At 52.1% G+C, this 15,870-nt stretch overlaps 1 protein-coding gene across 1 annotated transcript in view; it reads left to right on the top strand.

Moving 5' to 3' along the window:
* The window catches only part of LOC149437923 (mitochondrial disaggregase-like), a gene marked incomplete at its 3' end in the record, with an annotated part of 77,767 nt that overhangs the window by 9,215 nt on the left and 52,682 nt on the right, over positions 1-15,870 (top strand). Inside the window, exon 4 of the mRNA XM_089660443.1 lies at positions 8,642-8,745. Within this exon, the coding sequence (XP_089516569.1) occupies positions 8,642-8,745 (104 nt within the window). The remainder of the gene's footprint in view (positions 1-8,641; positions 8,746-15,870) is intronic.

Here is a 15,870-nt window from a genome sequence, read left to right as displayed (position 1 = left end):
GCCTATCAGTGCTGCCTCATCAATGCACATCAGTGAAGGAGAAAAATTAAATACCACCAAAAGAAATCTCTATTTGTGTGAAAAAAATGATAAAAATTTCATATGGTTGCAGTGTTGCATGACCGTGCAATTGTCATTCAAAGTGTGACAGCGCTGAAAGCTGAAAATTGGTCTGGACATGAAGGGGGTATAAGTGCCCAGTAAGCAAGGGGTTAAATATGAGAAACTGTATGGGACGATGTTGGCACTCTGAACTCAACTTTTACATTTACCAGACTCTCCTTAGCTGCTCTGTTGTAGAAATTTCAGGTTACCCTGTTGTTGGCCACATAAATGCAGCAGCAGGGCAGGTGGGCCTTAGCACCCACGCACCACTATGTGTCCATGGGGCTTGAGGATTCTGTGCTGAGAGCGTGCTTATTTCATGCTCTCCTTCTAGAACTATGGCTAGAACATTGTTGTTGAGTGAAGAACATCTCTTATCTCCAGAACAGCAGCAATCCAATGAAGAAGGGATGCAAAGATAGCAGACACTATGGGAAATGTAGTCGCCTCTGATGAAGGGGGGGTGTGGAGCCCCGAAACGCATTTGGCTTTTTGACCATTTGCCATTGGATACAAACTTCTTCTGGTCCCATTCTGCTCTTGCGACACCCTCATCCTTTTATTGCCCTCAGACTATTCCAGCCCCCTCCCATTTAGAGAGTTCCCTCTAAAATATGGTTTCCTATCTTGTCACTTGCCCATCATGGGGTCCTGCTCTCCACCAATACCTATCTTGTCTATCTTTGTAACAAAGAAAATAAAGCGGTGGTGGTCAACTTTCTTGATATGGGGGGCCTCAAGTGTGGCCAAAGGTCCACACCTAAGATTCAGATGGGCAGAGACAGTGAATGTTACAGGGAATAGTCAGGACATAGTTTGTGAAGCTGCTAGAAGTCAGGGTGATAGAGGAACACCGTTTACTGTCTGCAGGGACTTTGAGGGGCTCATAAAAAGTACCAGATTGGAAATCCAGGAAGCAAAGCCTTGGATAGGGCAAATGGCATTGAGAGTAAATTGAAGGATGATACCACAAGGTACGGGTAGATGGGCTTGCTCAAAATTCTGTTTGTGAGCTTGGTGTGTATGCACCCCCCCTTCAACAATGTAGTATGGACACTTCTTCAGAGGTCCCTGAGATGCTTTCATTGCACTTGACCTGAGTTCCTCTTTGGAGAAAGATTAGTATTTGCACCATGAGGGCCTCTAAGTTACTTTGGATCAGACGTTTGCTGAGCTGTTCCTAAATTGGAGCTGACACCTAAAAGCCATATAGTCTGATCATCTCCCCATCATCTCATGTCCAGGTTTCACCATTTTATTGATAGTTTTGGGCACGTTCTTTGTCCACCTAGCTCTTGACCGTCTACCCACTCTTCTACTGTCTACTTTTTCAAACACGAGGGATTTTCTAAAGGAGTTTGTTGGCCTTTTATTAAGTTTAAGATGAGGTTTGTGCTGGGTCATCTAAACCTTCAGTGAAAGTTCAGGCTTGGTGAAGGATACATTTGTTTTCCTTCTCAGCAGTCCACAGTATGTGCAGATGTCATCTGTCACAGTAATCCTTCCTGTGGTCCGGAACTAGTTGTACCCCCCCAGCGTGGCTGGTGGCACTTCCAGGTTTCACCTGGAGCATTGGCACCGTGACGAGTCAAGTGACGATTCTTCTGATTCTGGATCTCCAGTGTCTTCAGCGACTCCTGGATCTCCAGTGTCTTCAGCGACTCCTGGATCTCCAGTGTCTTCAGCGACTCCTGGATCTCCAGTGTCTTCAGCGACTCCTGGATCTCCAGTGTCTTCAGCGACTCTTGGATCTCCAGTGTCTTCAGCGACTCTTGGATCTCCAGTGTCTTCAGCGACTCTTGGATCTCCAGTGTCTTCAGCGACTCTTGGATCTCCAGTGTCTTCAGCGACTCTTGGATCTCCAGTGTCTTCAGCGACTCTTGGATCTCCAGTGTCTTCAGCGACTCTTGGATCTCCAGTGTCTTCAGCGACTCTTGGATCTCCAGTGTCTTCAGCGACTCTTGGATCTCCAGTGTCTTCAGCGACTCTTGGATCTCCAGTGTCTTCAACGACTCTTGGATCTCCAGTGTCTCTAGCGGCTCCTGGATCTCCAGCGGCTCCTGGATCTCCAGCGACTTTTGGATTTCCAGTGTCTCCAGCGACTCCTGGATCTCCAGCGTTTCCAGCGACTCCTGGATCTCAAGTGACTCCTGGATCTTCCGTGTCTCTGGTGACTTCTGGATCTTCTTTGACTTCTGGATCTTCTGTGACTCCTGGATCTTTATTGACTTCTGGATCTCCACTGTTTCCAGTGACTCCTGGATCTCCAGCATCTCCAGTGACTTCTGGATCTCCACTGCTTCCAGTGACTCCTGGATCTCCAGCATCTCCAGTGACTTCTGGATCTTCAGTGACTTCTGGATCTCCATTGACTCCTGGATCTCCAGTGACTCCTGGATCTCCAGTGTTACCGGTGACTCCTGGATCTCCAGTGACTCCTGGATCTCCTGCGTCTCCAGTGACTCCTGGATCTCCTGCGTCTCCAGTGACTCCTGGACCTCCCACATCTCCAGTGACTCCTGGATCTCCTGTGTCTCCGGATTCTCCAGTGACTTCTACAGTGAGTTCCCTACTTTTGTGTCACCCAGTGACTCCAGAGCATCCTTTGCCACCCAGTAAGCCCAGAACCACCTGTCTCGCCTTACAGCACCACCTGACTTTCATTGACCCCCAAAGCATCCTGGGGCTTCAGTGCAACCTGAGCACCTCTGTGTGACCCGTGGATTTCCACTCAGTGTCAGGTACACTCATCTCCTGTCTCTCTCATTGGATACGGACCCCTGTTCATGACATTATCGACACTATATTCATGACATCCTGCATCTTTAGCTTTGATGTCTTTTTATTCATTCATGTATTTTTAAATTGCAAACATATTTAAACATATCACACTTTGTTGATTGCAGAGAACCAATCACATCAGTCCTTGTTACCATAGCTCATAGCGTGTTGCATCACAATAGTTTTTTTTTGGACGGAGATATCTTAAAGAGACTCTTAGCCAGAGCTAGTACAAACCATCCAGTGCTTCTGGGCTTAGGGGTGCATGCGATCTCCTCCCAAAATGTTATGCCTTTGCCTAGTACCCTGGTGCCCAACCTTTGATGCAGAGGCTGCATGCGGCCCTTTGGCATTTTTTGTATGGCCCTCGTGGCCTCATTGCCCTGTTAATAGCAATGATTTCTAGCAGTCTCATGTAATATGTCTGCAGTCTATGACTATCTCCTGAAGCATATCTCCAGTCCCCAACAACTACAATAGCATGTCCACAGGCTCTGACCAGCTCTCGTATGAGGTCCACAGGCTCTGACCATCTCCCATATGAGGTCCACAAGCTCTGACCATCTCCCATATGAGGTCCACAAGCTCTGACCATCTCCCATATGAGGTCCACAGGCTCTGACCATCTCCCATATGAGGTCCACAGGCTCTGACCATCTCCCATATGAGGTCCACAAGCTCTGACCATCTCCCGTATGAGGTCCACAGGCTCTGACCATCTCCCAGTATGAGGTCCACAGGCTCTGACCATCTCCCAGTATGAGGTCCACAGGCTCTGACCATCTCCCGGTATGAGGTCCACAGGCTCTGACCATCTCCCGGTATGAGGTCCACAGGCTCTGACCATCTCCCGGTATGAGGTCCACAGGCTCTGACCATCTCCCGGTATGAGGTCCACAGGCTCTGACCATCTCCTGGTATGAGGTCCACAGGCTCTGACTATATCCTTTAGCGTGTCTCTTACACTGAATATTCACTGAATTTTATGGCGTTTCTTTGGTGATTTCAGGGACCACACTTGAAGCCCCTCATAGCAAGAAAGTTGACCACCACTGGCCTAGTGGCTACACACCAGGCCTGAACTATGCCATGTTAGGGGGACTCCTTATCAAATTGGAGCTCACACGGGGTCAGGAAAGCATAGACAAGGTGACTCAGTGGTGGGCTTTAAAGATCCTTCAGACCCTTCCTTGAATGGCTAAAGTCACATTCTCTTTAACCTACCAATACGTTGACTAATGAGAGCAGACCCATACATACTCCATGCAGATAATGCTCTGGGTGGAATTTTTTTTTAATTAATGCGACTAATGTTCCAAAAGGGCATTTGGAGAAAACGTAGGCTCTGATTGGTGAACTAAATATTTTCTTCGTTATAAGCATGCCCCTCAGTCTGAATATCTGCATGTATGGTGCCTGTGTGGTAATACAAAAAGTTGGGCACACCATACATTTAAGAGTTTTTCATGTTTTTATGTTTATATTTTTGTGAAGCCATTATGAGGTTCAGTTACTAGCAGTGCTTAGAGGAGTTCCCCTTTAAAAAGATTTGAGGTTCCCAGGGTGATCAGCCATACCTTCTGCCAAAGCTCACAAGAGCCCCCCCTGGAAGTGTTTGCCGTCCCTCCCGACCAAACTCAACCTGTTGTACTGAAGGAAATCCAATTTCTCGGCAAAGCATCGGTGACTTTTGATGTTTTCCTTCAAGTCGCAAGTTCATAAGTGACAAAAAGGAGGCAAATGACTTAGGACAACACAGGATTAAGGCCCCTGGCAGACAATAGGTGGGATATCCGCTCTTTGGGGCGGCACGGCCCGGATCCCCCACATGCGCCAAGTTCGTGTGTGGCGCAAGGGTTTGACAAGGCTCCGTGACAAACTCAATGCCGCAAAGTCCCCCCTTCAAGGTCGTCTCCTTAAGAGGCTTTCTACAGCCCGATGTTTGTTTAACTTTCATGTTCCTGATACTGTGTCCAGCGGCTGAGAGGGGAGGACAATGGCCGATCGCCTGACCGTGAAGGTTGTTGACTTTGGCTGGTGGTCACCGGAGCGGAACGGAGGAGAAAAGGACCGTGGCGAAGAGAGACGACCTCCACACAAGTGTCACCTCTCTCTACGTCCCCCAGCCAGGACGAGTCAATACTGTCCTAGGAGCACCAAGGTGTGAAGATTCCGCCCGAGGAAATGAATATAAAGATCTATACAAATCCTGTTACTTCCTTTCTGATGTCAGTTTGAAAATACTAAACACATTTATTGACGAAGAATGGAGGATCTCCAGCACGTTCCTCGTTTTTATGGGGGGGAGGGTTGGTTAGGCGTGATTTGTAGTGATTGATCTGAAACTGTTGAGGCAATTTGCAAAGGTAATAATGGAGGATTTTCACTTAGATAGCATTTTTTTCCCTACTTACGTGAAAAGGCGAAGTGTATTTTGCAGACAACTTTTTGAATTTTCAAAGGCGTCCTGCTGCCTCGTTTTCCGTCAAGATGCCACCACCCTAAATTGGCGTAACGATCTAGTTTCAAAAATGGGAAGCTGGAGGTGGAACTTTCGTTAGTGGAATTCCAGTCTAGAATTAACGAAGCCTAAAGAGGATCTTCAGTCTCTAGAAAACAAATACTGTAGCTGCTGACTTTTTTTAATAAAAGGTCACTTACCTGTCCAGGGATCCAGCGCTGTCCTCATCCGGGCCAGTTCTTCACCTTTCTTCGGGGTCCCTGGTGCCGGCATGTTTAGTGTTGGAAGCCTTGCAGCTTCCCACTGCGCATACATGAGTCGCGTTCCACTTTGTGAATGGTCTGGCTGCCTCTTGGGACCTGTGACTTGTCCCAAGACGTTGAAGGCCTAGGGATTCCAGCAGAAGTAAGAGTAGGTACCTTCCAAAACTGGGTACCTGCTCCCGGTGACATCAGCCATAGGCTTACTATGGGGCATCTGTTGTCGGCTGTCCTTGTTCTCCCCTGAAGCCGACCGCTGGGAGCCGATCATTTGACCAGACCAGAGCGCCCTGAAAATAAGTCTAGGTGCACACCTATGCAGGTTGCGTTTCTGCATTGCGTTTTTTTTTCTTGTTGCTAGGCAGATTTTGAACGCAAAACGCAATACATGCTTTTCTGCAGCATATGAGATCCACAGGCTCTGGCCATCTCTTGTATGAGGTCCAAGGGCTCTGACCATCTCGTGTATGAGGTCCACTGGCTCTGACCATCTCCTGTATGAGGTCCACAGGCTCTGACCATCTCCCGTATGAGGTCCACAGGCTCTGACCATCTCGTGTGTGAGGTCCACAGGCTCTGACCATCTCCCGTATGAGGTCCACCAGCTCTGACCATCTCCTGTATGAGGTCCACAGGCTCTGACCATCTCCCGTATGAGGTCCACAGGCTTTGACCATCTCGTGTATGAGGTCCACAGGCTCTGACCATCTCGTGTATGAGGTCCACAGGCTCTGACCATCTCGTGTATGAGGTCCAAGGGCTCTGACCATCTCTTGTATGAGGTCCAAGGGCTCTGACCATCTCGTGTATGAGGTCCACTGGCTCTGACCATCTCCTGTATGAGGTCCACAGGCTCTGACCATCTCCCGTATGAGGTCCACAGGCTCTGACCATCTCCCGTGTGAGGTCCACAGGCTCTGACCATCTCCTGTATGAGGTCCACAGGCTCTGACCATCTCCCGTATGAGGTCCACAGGCTTTGACCATCTCCCGTATGAGGTCCACCAGCTCTGACCATCTCCTGTATGAGGTCCACAGGCTCTGACCATCTCGTGTATGAGGTCCACAGGCTCTGACCATCTCGTGTATGAGGTCCACAGGCTCTGACCATCTCCTGTATGAGATCCACAGGCTCTGACCATCTCCTGTATGAGATCCACAGGCTCTGACCATCTCCTGTATGAGATCCACAGGCTCTGACCATCTCCTGTATGAGGTCCACAGGCTCTGACCATCTCCCGTATGAGGTCCACAGGCTCTGACCATCTCCCGTATGAGGTCCACAGGCTTTGACCATCTCCCGTATGAGGTCCACCAGCTCTGACCATCTCCTGTATGAGGTCCACAGGCTCTGACCATCTCGTGTATGAGGTCCACAGGCTCTGACCATCTCGTGTATGAGGTCCTCAGGCTCTGACCATCTCGTGTATGAGGTCCACAGGCTCTGACCATCTCCTGTATGAGATCCACAGGCTCTGACCATCTCCTGTATGAGATCCACAGGCTCTGACCATCTCCTGTATGAGATCCACAGGCTCTGACCATCTCCTGTATGAGGTCCACAGGCTCTGACCATCTCCTGTATGAGGTCCACAGGCTCTGACCATCTCCTGTATGAGGTCCACAGGCTCTGGTCATCTCCTCTGACCATCTCCTGTGTGAGGTCCACAGGCTCTGACCATCTCCTGTATGAGGTCCACAGGCTCTGGTCATCTCCTCTGACCATCTCCTGTGTGAGGTCCACAGGCTCTGACCATCTCCTGTGTGAGGTCCACAGTCCCTTACTATATCCTTTAGCATATTTGCTGTCTCTGACACTGAATATTCACTGACCAGATCAGAGCGCCCTGGAGAATAAGTCTAGGTGCACACCTATGCAGGTTGCGTTTCTGCATTGCATTTTTGCACTTGTGTTTTTGATGCGCTTTGTGGGTTTTTTTTTTTTTTTTTTGTTGCTAGCCAGATTTTAAACGCAAAACGCATCAAAAATGCAACACATGATTTTCTGCAGCATTCCCCTTGAAGTCTATGGAACCAAAAATGCCCCCCCCCGGCCTTCCTTTCAGTCTTGCACAGCTGTAGCGGCTCCTCTCCTGGACTGAAACGGCTTACTCTGATGTCACTGCACACTTCTTCATTTTTCCTCTGCCGGCCCACCAATGACGTCCTCATCTTGCGCATACACCGTACAGCATTTCCTGTCCTAGGATGACAACACTCGCCCTTGTACCATATATATAGAGGAGCAGCGCTGTCACCCTAGGACAGGACTACAACTCACTTCCCTCTTTGTTATGGAGAGGAGGAGGTGTTCCGTAGTCCTGTCCTAGTGTGACAACACTGCTTCTCTATAGTCTCAGTGAGAGTTGTCACCCTTGGACAGGAAGTGTTACCGGCAGGGTCCCCAGATAAAGAGGGGGGGGGAAAAACCTGAAAAAAGAAAACTAATGCAGTCACCTGGACTGGCAAGCTGCATTATATTTGGTCAAAGTCCATAAGTGGCTTCCAGTGGGTGAATGGACCCCCAACCTGTAGACACGTCCGACCAGCACCGTACGTTTACATGACCCAGCAAGGAAGGTGTTAAAAGCAGCCCTGAGCGTCCCTTCACCGCAGCCCTCGCGGGGTTGATTGGAGGGGGGGGGGGGGGGGGTATCGCCTGAAGCCAGCGGTCACGCATTGGCTTCCCTATGTGGCAGGGATCTTGGTTGAGCGACCCCAGCTGCCGGCAAGGTGTCGCAGCCATCGAGCAGCTCATGCACTGACCTTTTCTTCGGCCTGTTGTGTCCCCCCCCCCCCCCCCCCGCTATGAATGGATAATAGCGGGAGGGGATCAATAACCTCCGACATCCGCTAACCATCTAATCCCCCCCCCCCTCGGGATGGATCCGGATTCAATCCCGGACCGGCTCTGCCCCGTACCGTCCTGCAGAATAATCGTCTCCATTTTTATTTGTGAGATTTCAGTTTTGCTGAGAATTGCAGAGAAATGTTTGATCCGGAAATGATTTGGTGTCTCGTTGTGTCCACACAGCATCGTCAAGTCCTTGCTGCGGGCCGGCGCCGACCCCAACCTCGGAGACGCGTTTTCCAGCGTGCAGGAGACGGCCAAGGAGAAGAACATGCACTCACTGGAAGGTACCCGGTCCTCTTCATTCACATTTACGGTGTCCCCTTCCCTTATTTAGAATATAGATCCCCAAAACGCATGTAAACGCTTTAAACCCCAAAAAGTGTGATAATCCTATTAGAATAGACTTCCTATCCCAAATACATAAATAATCAGAGCGCTAATCAATCAAAAACCACAAGTCCCAATATCTACATTAGAAAATAGTCCTTCAAAAACATAAAGTCATACAAAAAGTTTCAAACGAAAAACCTCCAAGTAGAAAACAGCTTCCAGAGTGACTTGTGAAACCAAAAACCTCCAAAAGAAAGAAAACTCACCTAGTGCATTACCTTTATCAGCTTGAATACATTCACTCCGTAACGCATGTGATTGACACAGAAACCTCTCCTGATCACTATTATATTACGTGAACAACTGGGGAAACGTGAAACAATCTTGTGACAAATAAAAAAAAAAAAAAAAAAAGTGTGAAAAACTGTGTCCACTTCTACAGTGTGCCGATTACCCGCCTGCCCACCGCAGATAGATAAATGACGGCTACACTGCGGCTGGCCAGTTCTGGGTGGGCATCATATGATGTCCTCCCAGAACGCGCTCTCCTGCGCGCCCCCACCGGGGGAGCGCACACTCTAGGCATTGACTAGCACAACCGCTGGGCACTGACTGGCAGCACTGCTGGGCTGCACTGATGGGCACAGGTGGGTGGCACTGCTGGGCACAGGTAGATCACATTCTGAGCACAGGTGGGTGGCACTGCTAGGCTGAGGGGTTCCCGCCATCCCTGTGCTGAGTTCCCGGGTCTGTACGCCCGCTGTGCCCATTATGAGGGGTTCCCGCCATCCCTGTGCCGAGTTCCCGGGTCTGTACGCCCGCTGTGCCCATTATGAGGGGTTCCCGCCATCCCTGTGCCGAGTTCCCGGGTCTGTACGCCCGCTGTGCCCATTATGAGGGGTTCCCACCATCCCTGCACTACGTTTCCGGGGTCTGTACGCCCGCTGTGCCCATTATGAGAGGTTCCCAGCGTCCCTGTGCTGAGTTCCGGGGTCTGTACACCCGCTGTGCCCATTATGAGGGGTTCCCGCCATCCCTGTGCCGAGTTCCCGGGTCTGTACGCCCGCTGTGCCCATTATGAGGGGTTCCCACCATCCCTGTACTACGTTTCCGGGGTCTGTACGCCCTCTGTGCCCATTATGAGAGGTTCCCAGCGTCCCTGTGCTGAGTTCCAGGGTCTGTACACCCGCTGTGCCCATTATGAGGGGTTCCCACCATCCCTGTGCTGATGTGCTGAGTTCCCGGGTCTGTACACCCGCTGTGCCCATTATGAGGGGTTCCCACCATCCCTGTGCTGAGTTCCCGGGTCTGTACACCTGCTGTGCCTATTATGAGGGGTTCCCACCATCCCTGTGCTGAGTTCCCGGGCCTGTACGCCCGCTGTGCCCATTATGAGGGGTTCCCACCATCCCTGTGCCGAGTCCCTCATCTGAAGCCCCTGACCCCCCCGGAGGTCGCACATCATATTCCATATATCTTGTACTGAAGAAGCTTGTCAGACTAACATACCAGCGGAGAGGGTCATAGACTGGAGACATACTACACGTGTGACTGAAGCCTGGAGATCTGCTGCAGGAGACTGTTGGAGACCAACCACTAGCTTCATGGGACTACTAGAGACTGCGAGAACCTCTGTCAGGCCCTGTACCCCCTATGGGCAGCCTTGGCAGTGCCACCTACACTTTGATGTTGCTGTTTGTGCTCCAGTCGGCTCCGAGACGCCCATACATGACCAGGATGATCACCTAATGCACTTCCTCGCTCGCCATCTTGGAAAATCCTCCGCTGTCACCGGCCTTGTCACCTCAACCACCCTACATGCCACCAATTCTCCTGCCTACCCCCGTGGTGACAGTCCTGGCAGTGCCACTGTTGTTGTTGCTGCGGTGGCTTCAAGACATCTGGTCACATCAGTGGTCACCTTCTGGTCCTCACTGTCCATCCCAGGGAATCCACTTCCCCCGGCACCACCTCTCCTGCCACTCCTACCGCTGCCACTTGGAAAGTTGCCGGCCAAGAATGGGGTGGATGTGCAATTGGAAGACCCAGTCGGGCCCAGTATGGGAGGACAGTCTGCCCCCCTCATGGGCACTCCTGGCAGTGGCACCGCCTCGTTGATGATGTTTTGCTCCGAGGAGCTCCTACACACCAAACATGCTGCTCTTCTTCACTGTCCATCCTGGAGAACCCTCCGCTGTCATGGAGCACCTCACTCTGCGTGCCACCACCCCTCCTGCCAATGTGCAGTGGTGACACCGCCACTCAGATTTGATTGGTGGCCATATTGCGTGTGGTGCATAGTTGACAGGCAGTTATGGGGGGGGGGGATAGCGACTGAAAAAGTCCCATGCTGATCAAATCAGACCCAGAGACAGTATGGAAGTACAGTCTGTACCCCCCTCCGGCAGTGGCACCGCCTTGGTGTTGGTGAGATGGCCAACTCTGAGGAGGCCAGCCAAGATTTGGGGAGCAATAGGAAGAGCCCCCCTGCTGACCTAATGGTGTGGAGTACAGTCTCTGCGTCCTATTGATAGTCCCGGCAGTGGCACCGCCTTGTAGGTGAGATGGTCGAATCTGAAAGGCCCAGCCAAGAATAGGGGAGCAATTGGAAGGGCCCCCCTGCTGTCCCGATGGGGCTTGGGCCCGGTATTGGTGTGGAATACAGTCTCTATGTCCTAATGGTCAGTCCTGGCAGTGGCACCTCCTCTGTAGAAGAGATGGCCAACTCCGAGAAGCCCGGGGGGTGGGGAGCGATTGGAAGGGCCCCCCTGCTGTCCCGATGGGGCTTGGGCCCGGTATTGGTGTGGAGTACAGTCTCTATGTCCTAATGGTCAGTCCTGGCAGTGGCACCTCCTCTGTAGAAGAGATGGCCAACTCTGAGAAGCCTGGGGGGGGGGGGGGGGGCGATTGGAAGGGCCCCCCTGCTGACCTAATAGTGTGGAGTACAGTCTCTGCATCCTATTGATAGTCCTGGCAGTGGCACCTCCTTGTAGATGAGATGTGCCAACTCCGAGAAGCCCAGGGGGGGAGCGATTGGTAGGGCCCCTTGCTGACCTCATGGTGCTTGGGCCTGGTATTGGTGTGGAGTACAGGCTCTATGACCTATTGGGCAGTCCTGGCAGTGGCACCTCCTTGTAGATGAGATGGTCAACTCTGAGAAGCCCGGGGGGGGAGCCATTGGTAGGGCCCCTTGCTGACCTCATGGTGCTTGGGCCTGGTATTGGTGTGGAGTACAGGCTCTATGTCCTATTGGGCAGTCCTGGCAGTGGCACCTCCTTGTAGATGAGATGGTGAACTCTGAGAAGCCCAGGGGGGGAGCCATTGGTAGGGCCCCTTGCTGACCTCATGGTGCTTGGGCCTGGTATTGGTGTGGAGTACAGTCTCTAAGTCCTAATGGGCAGTCCTGGAAGTGGCACCTCCTTGTTGGTGAAATTGCCAAATCTGAAAAGCCTAGCCAAGAATTGGGGAGCAATTGGAAGGGCCCCCTTGCTGACCCGTTGGGACCCGGACCTGGTATTGGTGTGTAGTACAGTCTCTATGTCCTATTGGGCAGTCCTGGCAGTGGCACCTCCTCTGTAGAAGAGATGGCCAACTCCGAGAAGCCCAGGGGGGGGAAGCGATTGGAATGGCCCCCTGTTGACCTGATGGGGCTTGGGCCCAGAATTGGTGTGGAGTACAGGCTCTATGTCCTATTGGGTAGTCCTAGCAGTGGCACCTCCTTGTAGATGTGCCAACTCCAAGCAGCCCGGGGGGGAGTGATTGGAAGGGCCCCCCTGCTGACCTCATGGTGCTTGGGCCTGATATTGGTGTGGAGTACAGGCTCTATGTCCTATTGGGCAGTCCTGGGAGTGGCACCTCCTCTGTAGATGAGATGGTCAACTCCGAGAAGCCCAGGGGGGGAGCGATTGGAAGGGCCCCCTTGCTGACCTGATGGGGCCTGGGAGCGGTACCGCCCCCCCATTAGGTGGCCCCATCAATGAACAGTGGCAGTTCTCCTCTACCAAAAATAAGCTCTTTATGTCTTTTCTCCATCATGCTCCCCCTCCCCCCTCATGTCCTCCAGCGACTTCAGACAATTGCGCATTACTCCATCCTAAAATCCGGCGAGCGAGAAGCGGGCGCAATATGGCAGCAAAAGCCGCATTTCATCTCCCTGTCAGGAGCACTTTGGCTCTTTGTAAATACAGCGACGAAGAAACACAAAGCGGTTATTATTATGGAAATGTGCGTCTGCTTTTCTTTTTTTTTTTTATATGGTTTCACAACTTGTTTATTTCAGCGCGGAGTAATTTCATTGTCGCCAAGTGCGGCAGGCGTCTGTCGCGGAGCGGCCGTCTATTTTTCAATCCCGGCTGGAGGATTTTTCAGCAGCCGCGGCTCCGGCTTAATGAGTGCTCCGCTTCCCGCGTCGAGACGGCAACAGTGTCTGCCGGTACATCTTTGTGTATGGTGGGCCTTGCCGCATGAAGGCTCTGCGGGATGCGGTTGGCGGGGTTGGGTATTGGGGGAAGAATGGGGCTAGGATTGCAATGATTTTCCAGCGTGCTGGTTAGGAAAGTAGCATTCGTTAAAGTGAACCTGTTAGAATAGAAATGCTCCTCCCCTTCGGTCTTGCACAGGTGTAGCGGCTCCTCCCCTTCAGTCTTGCACAAGTGTAGCGGCTCCGCCCCTTCAGTCTTGCACAGGTGTACCGGCTCCTCCCCTTCAGTCTTATACAGGTGTAGTGGCTCCTCCCCTTCAGCCTTGCACAGGTGTACCAGCTCCTCCCCTTCAGTCTTCCACAGGTGTAGCGGCTCCTCCCCTTCAGTCTTGCAGAGGTGTAGCGGCTCCTCCTCTGCAGTCTTGTACAGGTGTAGCAGCTCCTCCCCTTCAGTCTTACACAGGTGTAGCGGCTCCTCCCCTTCAGTCTTGCAGAGGTGTACCAGCTCCTCCCCTTCAGTCTTCCACAGGTGTAGCGGCTCCTCCCCTTCAGTCTTGCAGAGGTGTAGCGGCTCCTCCTCTGCAGTCTTGTACAGGTGTAGCAGCTCCTCCCCTTCAGTCTTACACAGGTGTAGCGGCTCCTCCCCTTCAGTCTTGCACAGATGTACCGGCTCCTCCCCTTCAGTCTTTCACAGGTGTAGCGGCTCCTCCCCTTCAGTCTTTCACAGGTGTAGCGGCTCCTCCCCTTCAGTCTTGCACAGATGTACCGACTCCTCCCCTTCAGTCTTGCACAGGTGTAGTGGCTCCTCCTCTGCAGTCTTGTACAGGTGTTCCGGCTCCTCCCCTTCAGTCTTCCACAGGTGTAGCGGCTCCTCCCCTTCAGTCTTGCAGAGGTGTAGCGGCTCCTCCCCTTCAGTCTTGCACAGGTGTACCGGCTCCTCCCCTCCAGTCTTGCACAGGTGTAGTAGCTCCTCCCCTTCAGTCTTGCACAGATGTACTGGCTCCTCCCCTTCAGTCTTTCACAGGTGTAGCGGCTCCTCCCCTTCAGTCTTGCACAGGTGTAGTGGCTCCTCCTCTGCAGTCTTGTACAGGTGTAGCGGCTCCTCCCCTTCAGTCTTGCACAGGTGTAGTGGCTCCTCCTCTGCAGTCTTGTACAGGTGTAGCGGCTCCTCCCCTTCAGTCTTGCACAGGTGTAGCGGCTCCTCCCCTTCAGTCTTGCACAGGTGTACCGGCTCCTCCCCTTCAGTCTTGCACAGGTGTAGCAGCTCCTCTGGTTGCCTGAACAAAGATGGCACCGCCCTTCTGGAAGGTAAAGCAGATGAAATCATTGTCGGGGGGGGGGGGGTGCACCAGGAGAGGTATTTAATACCCGGAAGTGTGTGTGTGGCGGGGGGGTTTACTGCCCCCCCCCTACACGCACACACACTTCCGGGTATTAAATACCTCCCCCCCGACAATGATTTCATCTGCTTTACTATCCAGAAGGGCGGTGCCATCTTTGTTCAGGCATCCAGGGGTCCCCCGGACTCTTGATACCAGCTCAGAGATGACACAGTCATGTAAATCCTGCGGTTGTCGGCTGTGTACACAAATGCCTGACACAGATCAGCCCCTTGCCACAGCCTCTGAAGTTATGACTTGTTACAGTGTTGCAATGTGAATCCTGGGGGGAAATGTGGATGACATCATCTGAGCCACTGATTGGACCTTTTTCATCAACCTTTTTTCGTCTGTGCTGACCCAGCCCCCCCCCCCCCGACTCTTTAGATTGTCAGCTCCCGGGCCCAGCGATGGGTTGTTATTGTTTGCAGGGAAGCAGAAGCCGCGCCCGCCCCCTCGCTCGCTCTCTCCTCGCTCATATTTCTATTTCATAAAAGCATCCAAACGGCGGCATCAGGAAAAATATATTACAGACATTTGCGGGGCCGGCAGCGAGCTGAAATTTTCCAGGCGTTCCGGTGATGGATGGGAGACGAGGCTCCCCCTGACGCTTTATCGAGTTTACCATCATAATGTCCCGCTCCGGTATTTCTTGCGGATGATGACTGAGCTGTCATGTCGGGGGGGGGAGGGGAGCAGACACACACACACACCCAATAATAATAAGACTTTAATCTTTTTACCGTCCTCCTGCCTAGTATGTGAGATTCATCTTCCCTGACACACGGCACTCATCCCGCCACGCTTAACCCTTCGCGGGATCCACCGCCACCGCGCCTGGAGGGGCCTATTTATGGGGGGCTGCAGTCTTCATTACAGGCACAGCCATCAGATCCGTGTATAGAATACCGTCCGTGTATACAGTATATACATCTACAGAGACCCCCATCCATGTATACCATCTACAGAGACCCCCATCCGTGTATACCGTCTACAGAGACCCCCATCCGTGTATACAGTATATACATCTACAGAGACCCCCATCCGTGTATACAGTATATACATCTACAGAGACCCCCATCCGTGTATACCGTATATACCGTCTACAGAGACCCCCATCCGTGTATACCGTCTACAGAGACCCCCATCCGTGTATACCGTCTACAGAGACCCCCATCCGTGTATACAGTATATACATCTACAGAGACCCCCATCCATGTATACTGTCTACAGAGACCCCCATCCATGTATACTGTCTACAGAGACCCCCATCCGTGTAT

Source organism: Staurois parvus, unplaced genomic scaffold, assembly GCF_062004578.1.
Source record: "Staurois parvus isolate SC_StPar_1 unplaced genomic scaffold, SC_StPar_1.0 ptg001243l, whole genome shotgun sequence".
Lineage (NCBI taxonomy): Eukaryota > Metazoa > Chordata > Amphibia > Anura > Ranidae > Staurois > Staurois parvus.
The sequence above is the reverse complement of the archived record's forward strand: the minus strand, read 5'-3'. Positions and strand labels throughout refer to the sequence as shown.